This window comes from Schistocerca americana, chromosome 7, assembly GCF_021461395.2.
Source record: "Schistocerca americana isolate TAMUIC-IGC-003095 chromosome 7, iqSchAmer2.1, whole genome shotgun sequence".
Taxonomy (NCBI): Eukaryota; Metazoa; Arthropoda; class Insecta; order Orthoptera; family Acrididae; genus Schistocerca; species Schistocerca americana.
In genome coordinates, this window is record NC_060125.1 from 148,933,847 (window position 1) to 148,946,876 (window position 13,030).

General features: G+C 43.9%; 1 protein-coding gene across 1 annotated transcript in view; it reads right to left on the bottom strand.

The window, feature by feature from the left end:
- The window catches only part of LOC124622807 (semaphorin-2A-like), a 447,972-nt gene that overhangs the window by 80,404 nt on the left and 354,538 nt on the right, over window positions 1–13,030 (bottom strand). The window contains exon 8 of the mRNA XM_047148597.1: window positions 7,243–7,479. Coding sequence (XP_047004553.1) covers window positions 7,243–7,479 — 237 coding nt within the window. The remainder of the gene's footprint in view (window positions 1–7,242; window positions 7,480–13,030) is intronic.

The window sequence follows — 13,030 nt, forward strand, 5'->3', positions numbered from 1 at the left end:
CCGCCTAGTTCCCAGCTACGCCAGCTGAGGAAGAAGCAGCAGCGGGGCCGGACTACGGCTCCCGGCGGAGCAGCACGGGGACCGTGGCCGCTGAGTCGGCTGCTGGCGCAGCCATCCTGATGTAATCAGAACTCTGCAGCTGGCGTACAAAGCCGGCTTTGTCACGGAAACTTATGATGACTAAGGTGAAACATTTCCACACAAGACACGCAGGCTTTCATATATTTTTCCACATCGCATATCTTAGTTTTGCGGCAGTTCGTCCAACCATTTTTCTGTGAACACCATGATTGCTAAAATACTGCAAAACCTTGTTCTTGGATGGTACTGAAACCGCTACACAGGGTCCTCATTTTGTCAATCTGACGGTCCACCTCAGATGTTTGTGCCTTCTGCCTTTCATGCACATTTTTGCCTAGTGTTTGCACCATTCTGACTGTTCTGCTTAGTGTATTTGCATTTGTATCATTTTTGCCCATTTATGAACAACTTGGCTGTCGAATTCAGTCAGTTTGAGTGTTCCTTGTCGATCTACTAGAAGGATCTTTTACTCAAAAGAATCATTTTAGCAACTCGTGATCAGTTACTGCTTTAAATTTCTGACCACACAAGTAACATTGAAAGTAGGTTATTCTAATAATCACGGACATCTCGTTTCCTGTAGTAGAGTAGTTCCATTCAAACCTGTTTAGTTGTGTAGAAGCATAAGGCACTCAGTGGTATTCATCATATGTAGACTTAGAATACAACCAGCTCTGTCGTTGCTGGCCTCCCATGACAGGATGAACTCTTTTTCTAAGTTTAGAAATATCAGTACTGGAGACGATATCAGCACTTCTTTCAGTGCTTAAAATGCTGCCTGACAATCTGTCGGCCACTCAGATGTTAGACCTTTCCTTAATAAACAATTCAGTAGTATTGTAATTTCTGCAGAATTCTTCACCAATTGTAATAACATTCGCCTATGACTGATGCACGTTGCGACATTATTCACTAGCAGTTGTTGCTTCTAGTGGAATCAAAGTTTCACCAATTTCAATTGTATATAGCAGAACATCGATTTAACTTGATTTTACCAAGGAAATCCAGTCTGAGAACTGCAGAATAATCTTTACTAACATGTGGGAACACTTCCACGTACTCACCAAAACTCTTAGCTCTAACGCTAAAGTCGAGCAGTGCTGTCTCTAGTGGCTTTACATCATAGTCATGTACCCTACGTAACTTGCACTGTGGACACGTGAGTCTCTCCCTGCGTAAGAGGTCAAGACTAAGGACTGACATGTACGCACCAGCATCTATAAACATTTATATTCCTTGCCGTGTAGTGAGGCTGACACGCATCATTACATGTCTGCATATGCCCTTGCAGTATTATGTCCTACTGAGAATGCTTTCTGATGAGTGATTCATTCCCGTTTGCGTTTAGCGGACGCTTCTGCCGATTCTGTATATCCTGTTTCTTATTTCTATAATGCTGTTGTTATGCCAGATTCGTCCACGTTCACAGCACTCTGGCGTACGACCTCACCTCCACATCTGTAACATTCTGCTCGTATTTCAGAGGCGAAAAACTACATGTATCAGTCCCATTTCTGATATCTCGCATGAACACATGATATCAGTGTTTACAGTTCACCCTTATACAGGTAAGTGTTGAACTACAGTCAAGTGGATACAAGTACGAACACAGGCACTGACGATAATCTTGGAGTAGAGAGAAGCTTACGTTCTCGTGTGACTAGAAGAATTACTAGAATGTCTGAGAGAAAGCATTGCAACTTTTCCAGCCAGAATAGCACAGACTAAAGCACAGGCGACTGAAGTACAGATGATTTTAGAGAAAGTCGGAAGCGACAGAGTGCCCCACAATCTCATTTCCAGAGAGAGAGATATATGCAGTTTCCTCACCGGAAACCGTAATAATGATCTGTTATGAGAACGGAAAACCCAGAGGCATGACAAAAGAGGAAACACGAGACTGTGGTATATTTATAAATGGCACAGTCTTGTGATATAATCACCAGTACGACCACACTTTAAGTTATCACTCCCTGTGTTGTATTCCCTGGAAAAACTGTTACAACAGTTACCAACACTAAGCTTAACATTCCAAAACAACACCCTGAATCCCGAATTACAACAATCATTGGAAACTCACAGTATCATATGGAGGACGAATTTAAATGGAACAAATGTTCCAGAATATCGAGCGATATTGAGACAAACAGCGTTATAACATCACAATTATAATCATTGCTACCATCAGTGTTGCCATGATTCTACTACCAATTTTTCGTGGTCTGTTTTCGCTTCCAATACAAAACTGCCGTCCACAGAGTTGGCAGTGCATCAAATAACTGTCAACGGGGACAATATAGAATTAAGAATCAAAAGAAAGACCATGTGAATCATTTTTCCTGAACATCTAAATAATAACATCTGTACTTGCATAATTGTCAGTATAAAATAATTGTAATAAGATTGTTTCAGATACAACCTGAGAGAAGTCTGGAACGGATTTTCTGAAGGGAGAGGGAGTTTGCACCACAGAAAGAAATTCCGGGTGAACGTAAAAGTTTTAATGCTTTCCACCAAATGTGCAGAGCCACGCCAGGACAGGCCCAAGTACAATCATAATGCAACCAGAAAGAAAGTCAATGCAGTAATTAGACAGGCACACAACTGGTGCATTGTCACACCACATACGAGCATATAGCTCTAAGTGCGATCACAGCAGAATAATTGCATCATAAAGTCATTCTGACAGCGCTGCAAAGCGCCATAACAAGACATAAATCATGTACAAGAGCGACTTTCAGCCAACTGACGTGGCAGAAAGTGTCTAGCTGAAGAGCAGACTGTTACAACTGCGAGGCGGCGGCGTGGAGTAAAGAGTTCACAACATTAGAAAACTGGACGAAATTTGCTCATCACAGCAGCTTGATACTGTCGTTGGCATGAGCTGACCAGCATGAATACTGGTACATCTGAATCACACAGGCTATTCTAGGCTGTTTAGTTGCAAGCAACCACTCATTAGTGAGTGTGAGAGTGATGTGAGTTACAGCAAATCACTGTCGGTGCCATATCACAATGTGATGCCCAATATTCAACTGGTGACTTCAACAATGAGATGTTAGCCAGCCTTATGCACTTCACGGCCACGGAATTCCACTGCGGTCACTGATGTGAAGAGCTGAGCATCTACAACCAGCATCCCACTGGGGTGCATTGAAGATTATCTCGTAGTTGCTGGAAATGTACATTGCCCAGGAGAGTCACATACGTGCTGCTCCCTGGTTGTACATTACAGCATCTACAGGTGTTTGACCCTCTCTTGTAGGGAGGCCAGAACATACTTCTACAAGGCTACAGTCATCCCGTGCAGAAGTGTTGACTCCTGAGCGCCGATAACCTCCGTCGAGCACCTATAGGTTCCTTCCCTTCTTCACTGCTGATATAGGCACGAACTGTGATGTCTCTGAGAAAGCGCTGGTAAAGCAGCGCCATAATTTCGCATTCCAAACTTGTAATTCTACTCCTCCCGAAGCTCTTGGAATTTGTGCACAACCTTTTGTATCACTCTGTATAAAATTATTGACCCCACTAAAAATGTCCAGGAAAAATACATGAAAACAAAAACTGGACTGAGCACAGAGCTAGAGTGTGCCAGAAGGCATCAGCACCTCTCCATGCCATTCAAAACTATAAACGATTATTCACCCTTTGGAGTGAAAAAAAAAATCGCATGTTCCCAAGTCTGTCACGTTCCACTTTTCTATCATATTTGACTACCTTATTCACAACTTTGCTGGCTACGTGCAGACATGTGGTGAAATATCCAAACAAACCATCATCTTTACCCTCTAATTAATGTTTACTGGTTCGTATCTCCCCTCGAGCTTAACTATTCAGTCTGAACAACACCAAAAACACTCGTCTCGTTGTGAGAAAAATTCTTTCTGTTCTGCTCCATCACTAGCCGATTTCTCAAAGTCCTTTTCAGTAATATACATACACACGACCCTCAAATTATCTGCCTCATTATTCTAGGGAACGAAATAACAGCTCCAGCTTCAGAAGACAGTTAATGAGATATCTACCAAAGACAATAATATCTATCCTTGTTGTATACGTACTCGTTACCTCCATTATTACTAAGTATCCTCATTTCCCACCAGATTTGTATCATAAACTATCTATTATGTATGCCAACTAGCGTTGGCACTCTACTTTTACTCGACACGGTACTATAGGTTTTAATTTTAATGTTGACTGTGCCATACTATGGCATGTTATAGTAATTTTATGCTTATTCTAGTCAGAAACCTGGGTAAAGACCATAAAATTTGTGCAACTGAGACTTATTCCTCAAAATATTACACACACACACACACAAACACACACACACACACATATATATATATATATATATATATATATATATATATATATATATATATATATATATATATACAGGGTGAGTCACCTAGCGTTACCGCTGGATATATTTCGTAAACCACATCAAATACTGACGAACCGATTCCACAGACCGAACGTGAGGAGAGGGGCTAGTGTAATTGTTTAATACAAACCATCCAAAATGCACGGAAGTATGTTTTTTAACACAAACCTACGTTTCTTAAATGGAACCATGTTAGTTTTGTTAGCACATCTGAACATATAAACAAATACGTTATCAGTGCCGTTTGTTACATTGTAAAATGTTAATTACATCCGGAGATATTGTAACCTAAAGTTGACGCTTGAGTACCACTCCTTCGCTGTTCGATCGTGTGTATCGGAGAGCACCGAATTACGTAGGGATCCAAAGGGAACGGTGATGGACCTTAGGTACAGAAGAGACTGGAACAGCACATTACGTCCACATGCTAACACCTTTTTATCGGTCTTTTTCACTGACGCACATATACATTACCATGAGGGGTGAGGTACACGTACACACGTGGTTTCCGTTTTCAATTACGGAGTGGAATAGAGTGTGTCCCGAAATGTCAGGCCAATAGATGTTCAATGTGGTGGCCATCATTTGCTGCACACAATTGCAATCTCTGGCGTAATGAATGTCGTACACGCCGCAGTACATCTGGTGTAATGTCGCCGCAGGCTGCCACAATACGTTGTTTCATATCCTCTGGGGCTGTAAACACATCACGGTACACATTCTCCTTTAACGTACCCCACAGAAAGAAGACCAGAGGTGTAAGATCAGGAGAACGGGCTGGCCAATTTATGCGTCCTCCACGTCCTATGAAACGCCCGTCGAACATCCTGTCAAGGTTCAGCCTAGTGTTAATTGCGGAATGTGCAGGTGCACCATCATGCTGATGCCACATACGTCGACGCGTTTCCAGTGGGACATTTTTGAGCAACGTTGGCAGATCATTCTGTAGAAACGCGATGTATGTTGTAGCTGTTTGGCCCTCTGCAATGAAGTGAGGACCAATGAAGTGGTCGCCAATGATTCCGCATCATACATTTACAGTCCATGATCGCTGTCGCTCTACTTGTCTGAGCCAGCGAGGATTGTCCACGGACCAGTAATGCATGTTCCGTAGATTCACTGCCTCGTGGTTTGTGAAACCCGCTTCATCGGTAAACACGTAGAACTGCAACGCATTCTCTGTTAATGCCCATTGACGGAATTGCACTCGACGATTAAAGTCATCACCACGTAATTGCTGATGTAGCGACACGTGAAACGGGTGAAAGCGGTGACGATGCAGTATGCGCATGACACTACTTTGACTCAGTCCACCGGCTCTCGCAATGTCCCGTGTACTCATGTGTGGGTTCATGGCAACAGCAGCTAACACACCAAGTGCATCCGCTTCTACTGTGACGGGCCTGTTACGGACCCGTTTGCGTGCTACGACCATACCTGTTGCATACAGTTGGCGGTAGATGTTTTGCAATGTGCGGCACGTTGGATGCTGTCCGGGTACCGTTCTGTATACACCCTGCAGGCTTCTGCCGCATTTCGCCGACACTCGCCATAGATGAGTATCATCTCAGCCTTTTCAGAGTTCGAATACACCATGGTCACAGTTCCTACAACACTACACTATCACAGACGTCTGGTAACACGGTGTACTACAGTTGGTCTGCGTGCGGAGACGAATGCAGAACAACAATAGCAGCAAGCGCTACATGCGGACACTTCCACAGCTAGACCAAACCACAACAGTGCACTACAGCCACACTCGTAAACACGGTCGTCATCGTAAACATGTCCCTGCAGATGCTGCTCGCCGACCGTGGCCCGTGTTTGTTACAACACGCAACTGAACGTCGGAGGTTTCAAGCGTCAACTGTAGCGTCTGAGACCGCTCGGCTAATCCCGCGCGGCTGAGCACCTGCACGCTTCCCTGTGAAAGTACGTGACGAACTCAGTGCCACATATCCCAGACGCTGGATCCGAAGATGAGGTCCAATTGCTTGATCACCTTGCCCCGCTGATCTAACACCCCTTGATTTATTTGTTGTGGGGCATATTAGCAGACTCGTTCGTGTACGTAACACCGATTTCCGACGAAGAGACATTTCACATCTGTACATTTACTGTGTCTGTGAGGTTCGTGAAATGATTTTCATACCTGGTAGAGCACACCTGGATTTTCTTCGAATATGTTATGCCCATACTGAAGGCGTTTGTCTCCATTTTGAACACCTTCCGTGATGTGCAACATTGTTAAGAGTAAATAATACATTACCTTTTATGAACGTAAGATGCGTAAGTATTGATTATTCTTGTTGTTACTGAAAGTTCCTACTTGTCTGTGGCACAAGATTACTTTATAGACCGTAAGTTTTTTTCCACAGTTGTTGTGTGACGACTGCTCTGTCAGCTCCTTCAGTTTCTGCCCAGTCTTTTGAATCACCATATATTTGTCATTTTTAGAGGAATTTCTGGCTAGTGTGCGTAGAATGATTATCCAGGACCACGTTGTTTTGGATGGGTTGAGCGTCAATCCTATATTCTCTACCCATTATTGCATAATGCAAAGAGGTCGGCGTTAACATTCTCGATAGCTGTCTTCAGGTCGATTGGTTCTCTATTCTGATTCAATCATTGGTCATCAACATGGCTGTAATATTTACAATGAGACAATGGTGAGTAACATTTGGATGGGTGAGTTTGCTGACTGAACAGCTGTATTCCTTGTGTAGTGGGTAATACTGGCACAGTGTCGTCATTAGTGGTGAGGCAGCACTGACCAGGCAGGGTCTGGGTGTCGTTGACGCACTCGCCGGGCCGTGGCTCAGGCACCTTGCCGGAGGGGAAGGGCAGCCAGGCGGAGCTGCTGGTGGCCTGCTCCTTGAAGCGGCCGCGGAACGCCTGCTGCACGTCACGGAGAGTGTAGGCGCAGACTGCAGACCCAACCAAGCCGGTGCTCGCCGTCGTGAACGTCGCGTAGAAGCGCGACCCCTCTCCGGGGATCCTGTACACGTCCTCTGAACCAGGAAGACACTTCACTTGAAATAATAATAAAATTTGACAGGTCAGACAAAAATCAAGCTCACTAGACTGATGTCAATTAGGTTCTGTCATGATGAAGCGGTGGGAGAATGTCATGGAAAGGTCGAATGAAAATTCCCACTTGACGTGGCTATAACAAAGGGAATTATTTTATGGAGTAAGAAGATTGTCTCCAACGGAAGGGCATTAACATGTACACTGATCAGCCAGAACATTATGACCACCTACCTAATAGCCGGTGTGACCGCCTGTTGTACGGATAACAGCGGCGGCGAAGCAGTAGGCCTTGATAGATCAGTGGAGGCGTTTGCACCACATCTGCACACAAAGGTCATCTAATTCCCGTAATTTCCGGAGAGGAGGGCGATGAGCCCCGACTCAACACGTTCCACGTTCGGTTACTTCCAAGATGTGTTCGATCGAGTACCGATCTGGTGCGTTGGGGGGCCAACACACCAACTGGAACTAACCAATGTGTTCCTCGAACCATGCCATCACACGCCTGGCATTGTGACATGGTGCATTATCTTTCTAAAACATTCCTCTGCCGTCATTGTGAGAAGGTGCATTATCTTTTTGAAACATGCCACTGCCGTCGGGAAAGATGATCGTCATGAATGAGTATACCTGGCCTGCATTCATCGAACGATCCTCCTTGGTCACCATGGTGGCCTTGCACGAGCTCCACTGGATATCACGGATGTTCCTCACAGCATAATGGAGCCAGCGCCAACTTGTCTCGCCCCGCAGTACAGGTGTTCAGGCGCTGTTCCTCTGGAAGACAACGGATTAGCGTCCTCCCATTAGCATGATGAAGAAGGTAAGAGGATTCATCAGACAACTTTGCCAAAGCCCACTGCCGATTGTCACGCGCTCATTTCAGTAGTAGTTGCCGAAGTCGTGGTGTTAACATCGGCTCATGCATGGGACGTCGGCTGCGGAGGCTCGCCATTAGGAGTGTTCGGTGCACTGTGTGTTCAGACACATATTTGCTCTGCTCAGTTTTATAGCCTGACGTTAATTCCGAAACAGTTCGCCGCCGTCCTGTTTTACCAGTCTGCGCAGCCTATGACGTCCCATATCTGTAATGAGGAGTGGGCGCCCAACCCCACGGCATATAGACGTTTCACCCTGGTTCCAACACGTGTTAAAGACACGCTCCACAGCGCTGCACCAACACCCTAAGGGTCGTGCAGTTTCCGAAATGCTGGTGTGGAGCTTCCGGGCCATCCCAATCTGCCCTCGATTAAACTCAGATAGATCGTGCGCCTTCCAAATTCCGTACACGGACACGCCCACTAATACTACATCCACCGTGTGTATCTTACTAGACGTCATTCCTCACCAGGTGACACTGCTATTGCCTGGATGGGTTTATATCGATAATAGATCTGGCTGATCAGTGTAGCTTCCGTAATGTACGAGGTGTGTAAACAAAGTAATGTAACTGACTTTTTTCTCCGTTTCTATTTGAATAACAACTGACCATTGCCGCCTTCAAAGCCATACACTGGAGACGATTCTTCCACTCCTCATATCCGTGCTAGAACTCGGGTATTGGAATGAACTTCAGTTGCTCAGTTACAGTCACTGCAATGTTATCCTGAGCCCCAATGCGACATTCGTTGAGGTGTGTTTACAATCTCGTCACCGGTAATGACACGTTCCAGAAAATGGGAATGGTTTTCAGTCGATTGCATGAAGTCTACGAATCTATTTTTCCACATGTCCTCTAGATCCCGAAAGAGGTTTGTCGGAAGTAGATTTGAGCAGATATTTCTCATTCCCAGTTAATTGGTTAATATCTGATGAACGTTGGTGTGACTTAAATTCAACTCTGCCTCAATCATTGTGACTATCAAACGACAATCGGCACTCACAAGATCCTAGACCGTCGCCATTTGCATGAGTTCTTGAAATCGAAGGCTATCCACTGCGAGCTTCATTTTTCAATTGACTGCTCCGTTCTGCAAACGCCTTAAACCTCCTAAACGTCTGGGCCCTTGACAAAACACTCTCTACGTAGGCAAGTAGAATTTTTTAATCGTCTGCATTGAGTTGTGTCCAAGTCTGAAGCAAAATCTGGTCCGTCTCCATTGCTCTCATTGACAGCACAAGCAAAACTTTCTTCGATAGTAAAAAGAAAAAAGAATTCCGATGTCCTCCTCCAAGTCCGAGCCGAGTGATCATAGGCGTCTTGCCACGGTTCGCGCCGTTCGGTCCCCCCCCCCCCCCCCCCCCCTCGCCCCGTCGGAGTTTCGAGTCCTCCCATGGGCATGAATGCGTGTGTTGTCCCTAGCGTAAGTTAGTTTAAGTTATATTAAGTAGTGTGTAAGCCTAGGGACCGATGACCTCAGCAGTTTGGTCCCATAGGATCTTACCACAAATTTCCAGATTTTCCAAGTCCGATATCAACAGTGTCCCCACATCGAACACTACGCCATCAGTCTCATTACTTTATTTACACGCCTCGTATTCTTTCATCTTTGGTTCCATACTTATGATAAATGTTCGAGGGACTACATTAATTCCAACAGTATTGTACACATGCTGAGAATAGCATTTATTCATACCACCATTGACCAAGTTAGGCCATACAAATCCCTTAAGAGATGCAGAACACACGCTGAGCTTCTACCTTAGGATTCAAGCTTACATGATATTCACCAGCTTTCTGATAATCTCATGATAAGAAGTTCGGTGGCAGGAGGAACAAGACTTATGGTCAGGTGACTACAGGGTTATAAACACAAAATCAAATAGGGGTAATGCAGGAGTAGGTTTAATAATGAATAGGAAAATAGGAATGCGGGTAAGCTACTACAAACAGCATAGTGAACGCATTATTGTGGCCAAGATAGATACGAAGCCCACACCTACTACAATAGTACAGGTTTATATGCCAACTGGCTCTGCAGATGACGAAGAAATTGAAGAAATGTATGATGAAATAAAAGAAATTATTCAGATTGTGAAGGGAGACGAAAATTTAATAGTCATGGGTGACTGGAATTCGAGTGTAGGAAAAGGGAGAGAAGGAAACATAGTAGGTGAATATGGATTGGGGCTAAGAAATGAAAGAGGAAGCCGCCTGGTAGTGAATCATACATTTCTTCAATTTCTTCGTCATCTGCAGAGCCAGTTGACATATAAACTTGTACTATTGTAGTAGGTGTGGGCTTCGTATCTATCTTGGCCACAATAATGCGTTCACTATTTTGCACGGAGCACAACATTATCATAACTAACACTTGGTTTAAGAATCATGAAAGAAGGTTGTATACATGGAAGAACCCTGGAGATACTAAAAGGTATCAGATAGATTATATAATGGTAAGACAGAGATTTAGGAACCAGGTTTTAAATTGTAAGACATTTCCAGGAGCAGATGTGGACTCTGACCACAATCTATTGGTTATGAACTGCAGATTGAAACTGAAGAAACTGCAAAAAGGTGGGAATTTAAGGAGATGGGACCTGGATAAACTGAAAGAACCAGAGGTTGTACAGAGCTTCAGGGAGAGCATAAGGGAACAATTGACAGGAATGGGGGAAAGAAATACAGTAGAAGAAGAATGGGTAGCTTTGAGGGATGAAGTAGCGAAGGCAGCAGAGGATCAAGTAGGTAAAAAGACGAGGGCTAGTAGAAATCCTTGGGTAACAGAAGAAATATTTAATTTAATTGATGAAAGGAGAAAATATAAAAATGCAGTAAATGAAGCAGGCAAAAAGGAATACAAACGTCTCAAAAATGAGATCGACAGGAAGTGCAAAATGGCTAAGCAGGGATGGCTAGAGGACAAATGTAAGGATGTAGAGGCCTATCTCACTAGGGGTAAGATAGATACTGCCTACAGGAAAATTAAAGAGACCTTTGGAGATAAGAGAACGACTTGTATGAATATCAAGAGCTCAGATGGAAACCCAGTTCTAAGCAAAGAAGGGAAAGCGGAAAGGTGGAAGGAGTATATAGAGGTTCTATACAAGGGCGATGTACTTGAGGACAATATGGAAATGGAAGAGCATGTAGATGAAGATGAAATGGGAGATATGACACTGCGTGAAGAGTTTGACAGAGCACTGAAAGACCTGAGTCGAAACAAGGCCCCCGGAGTAGACAACATTCCATTGGAACTACTGACGGCCTTGGGACAGCCAGTCCAGACAAAACTCTACCATCTGGTGAGCAAGATGTATGAAACAGGCGAAATACCCTCACACTTCAAGAAGAATATATTAATTCCAATCCCAAAGAAAGCAGGTGTTGACAGATGTGAAAATTACCGAACTATCAGTTCAATAAGTCACAGCTGCAAAATACTAACACGAATTCTTTACAGACGAATGGAAAAACTGGTAGAAGCCAACCTCGGGGAAGATCAGTTTGGATTCCGTAGAAACACTGGAACACGTGAGGCAATACTGACCTTACGACTTATCTTAGAAGAAAGTTTAAGGAAAGGCAAACCTACGTTTCTAGCATTTGTAGACTTAGAGAAAGCTTTTGAAAATGTTGACTGGAATACTCTCTTTCAAATTCTAAAGGTGGCAGGGGTAAAATACAGGGAGCGAAAGGCTATTTACAATTTGTACAGAAACCAGATGGCAGTTATAAGAGTCGAGGGACATGAAAGGGAAGCGGTGGTTGGGAAGGGAGTAAGAAGGGGTTGTAGCCTCTCCCCGATGTTGTTCAATCTGTATATTGAGCAAGCAGTAAAGGAAACAAAAGAAAAATTCGGAGTAGGTATTAAAATTCATGGAGAAGAAATAAAAACTTTGAGGTTCGCCGATGACATTGTAATTCTGTCAGAGACAGCAAAGGACTTGGAAGAGCAGTTGAATGGAATGGACAGTGTCTTGAAAGGAGGATATAAGATGAATATCAACAAAAGCAAAACAAGGATAATGGAATGTAGTCTAATTAAGTCGGGTGATGCTGAGGGAATTAGATTAGGAAATGAGGCACTTAAAGTAGTAAAGGAGTTTTGCTATTTGGGGAGCAAAATAACTGATGATGGTCGAAGTAGAGAGGATATAAAATGTAGGCTGGCAATGGCAAGGAAAGCGTTTCTGAAGAAGAGAAATTTGTTAACATCCAGTATTGATTTAAGTGTCAGGAAGTCATTTCTGAAAGTATTTGTATGGAGTGTAGCCATGTATGGAAGTGAAACATGGACGATAAATAGTTTGGACAAGAAGAGAATAGAAGCTTTCGAAATGTGGTGCTAGAGAAGAATGCTGAAGATTAGGTGGGTAGATCACATAACTAATGAGGAAGTATTGAATAGGTTTGGGGAGAAGAGAAGTTTGTGGCACAACTTGACCAGAAGAAGGGATCGGTTGGTAGGACATGTTCTGAGGCATCAACGGATCACCAATTTAGTATTGGAGGGCAGCGTGGAGGGTAAAAATCGTAGAGGGAGACCAAGAGATGAATACACTAAGGAGATTCAGAAGGATGTAGGTTGCAGTAGGTACTGGAAGATGAAAAAGCTTGCACTGGATAGAGTAGCATGGGGAGCTGCA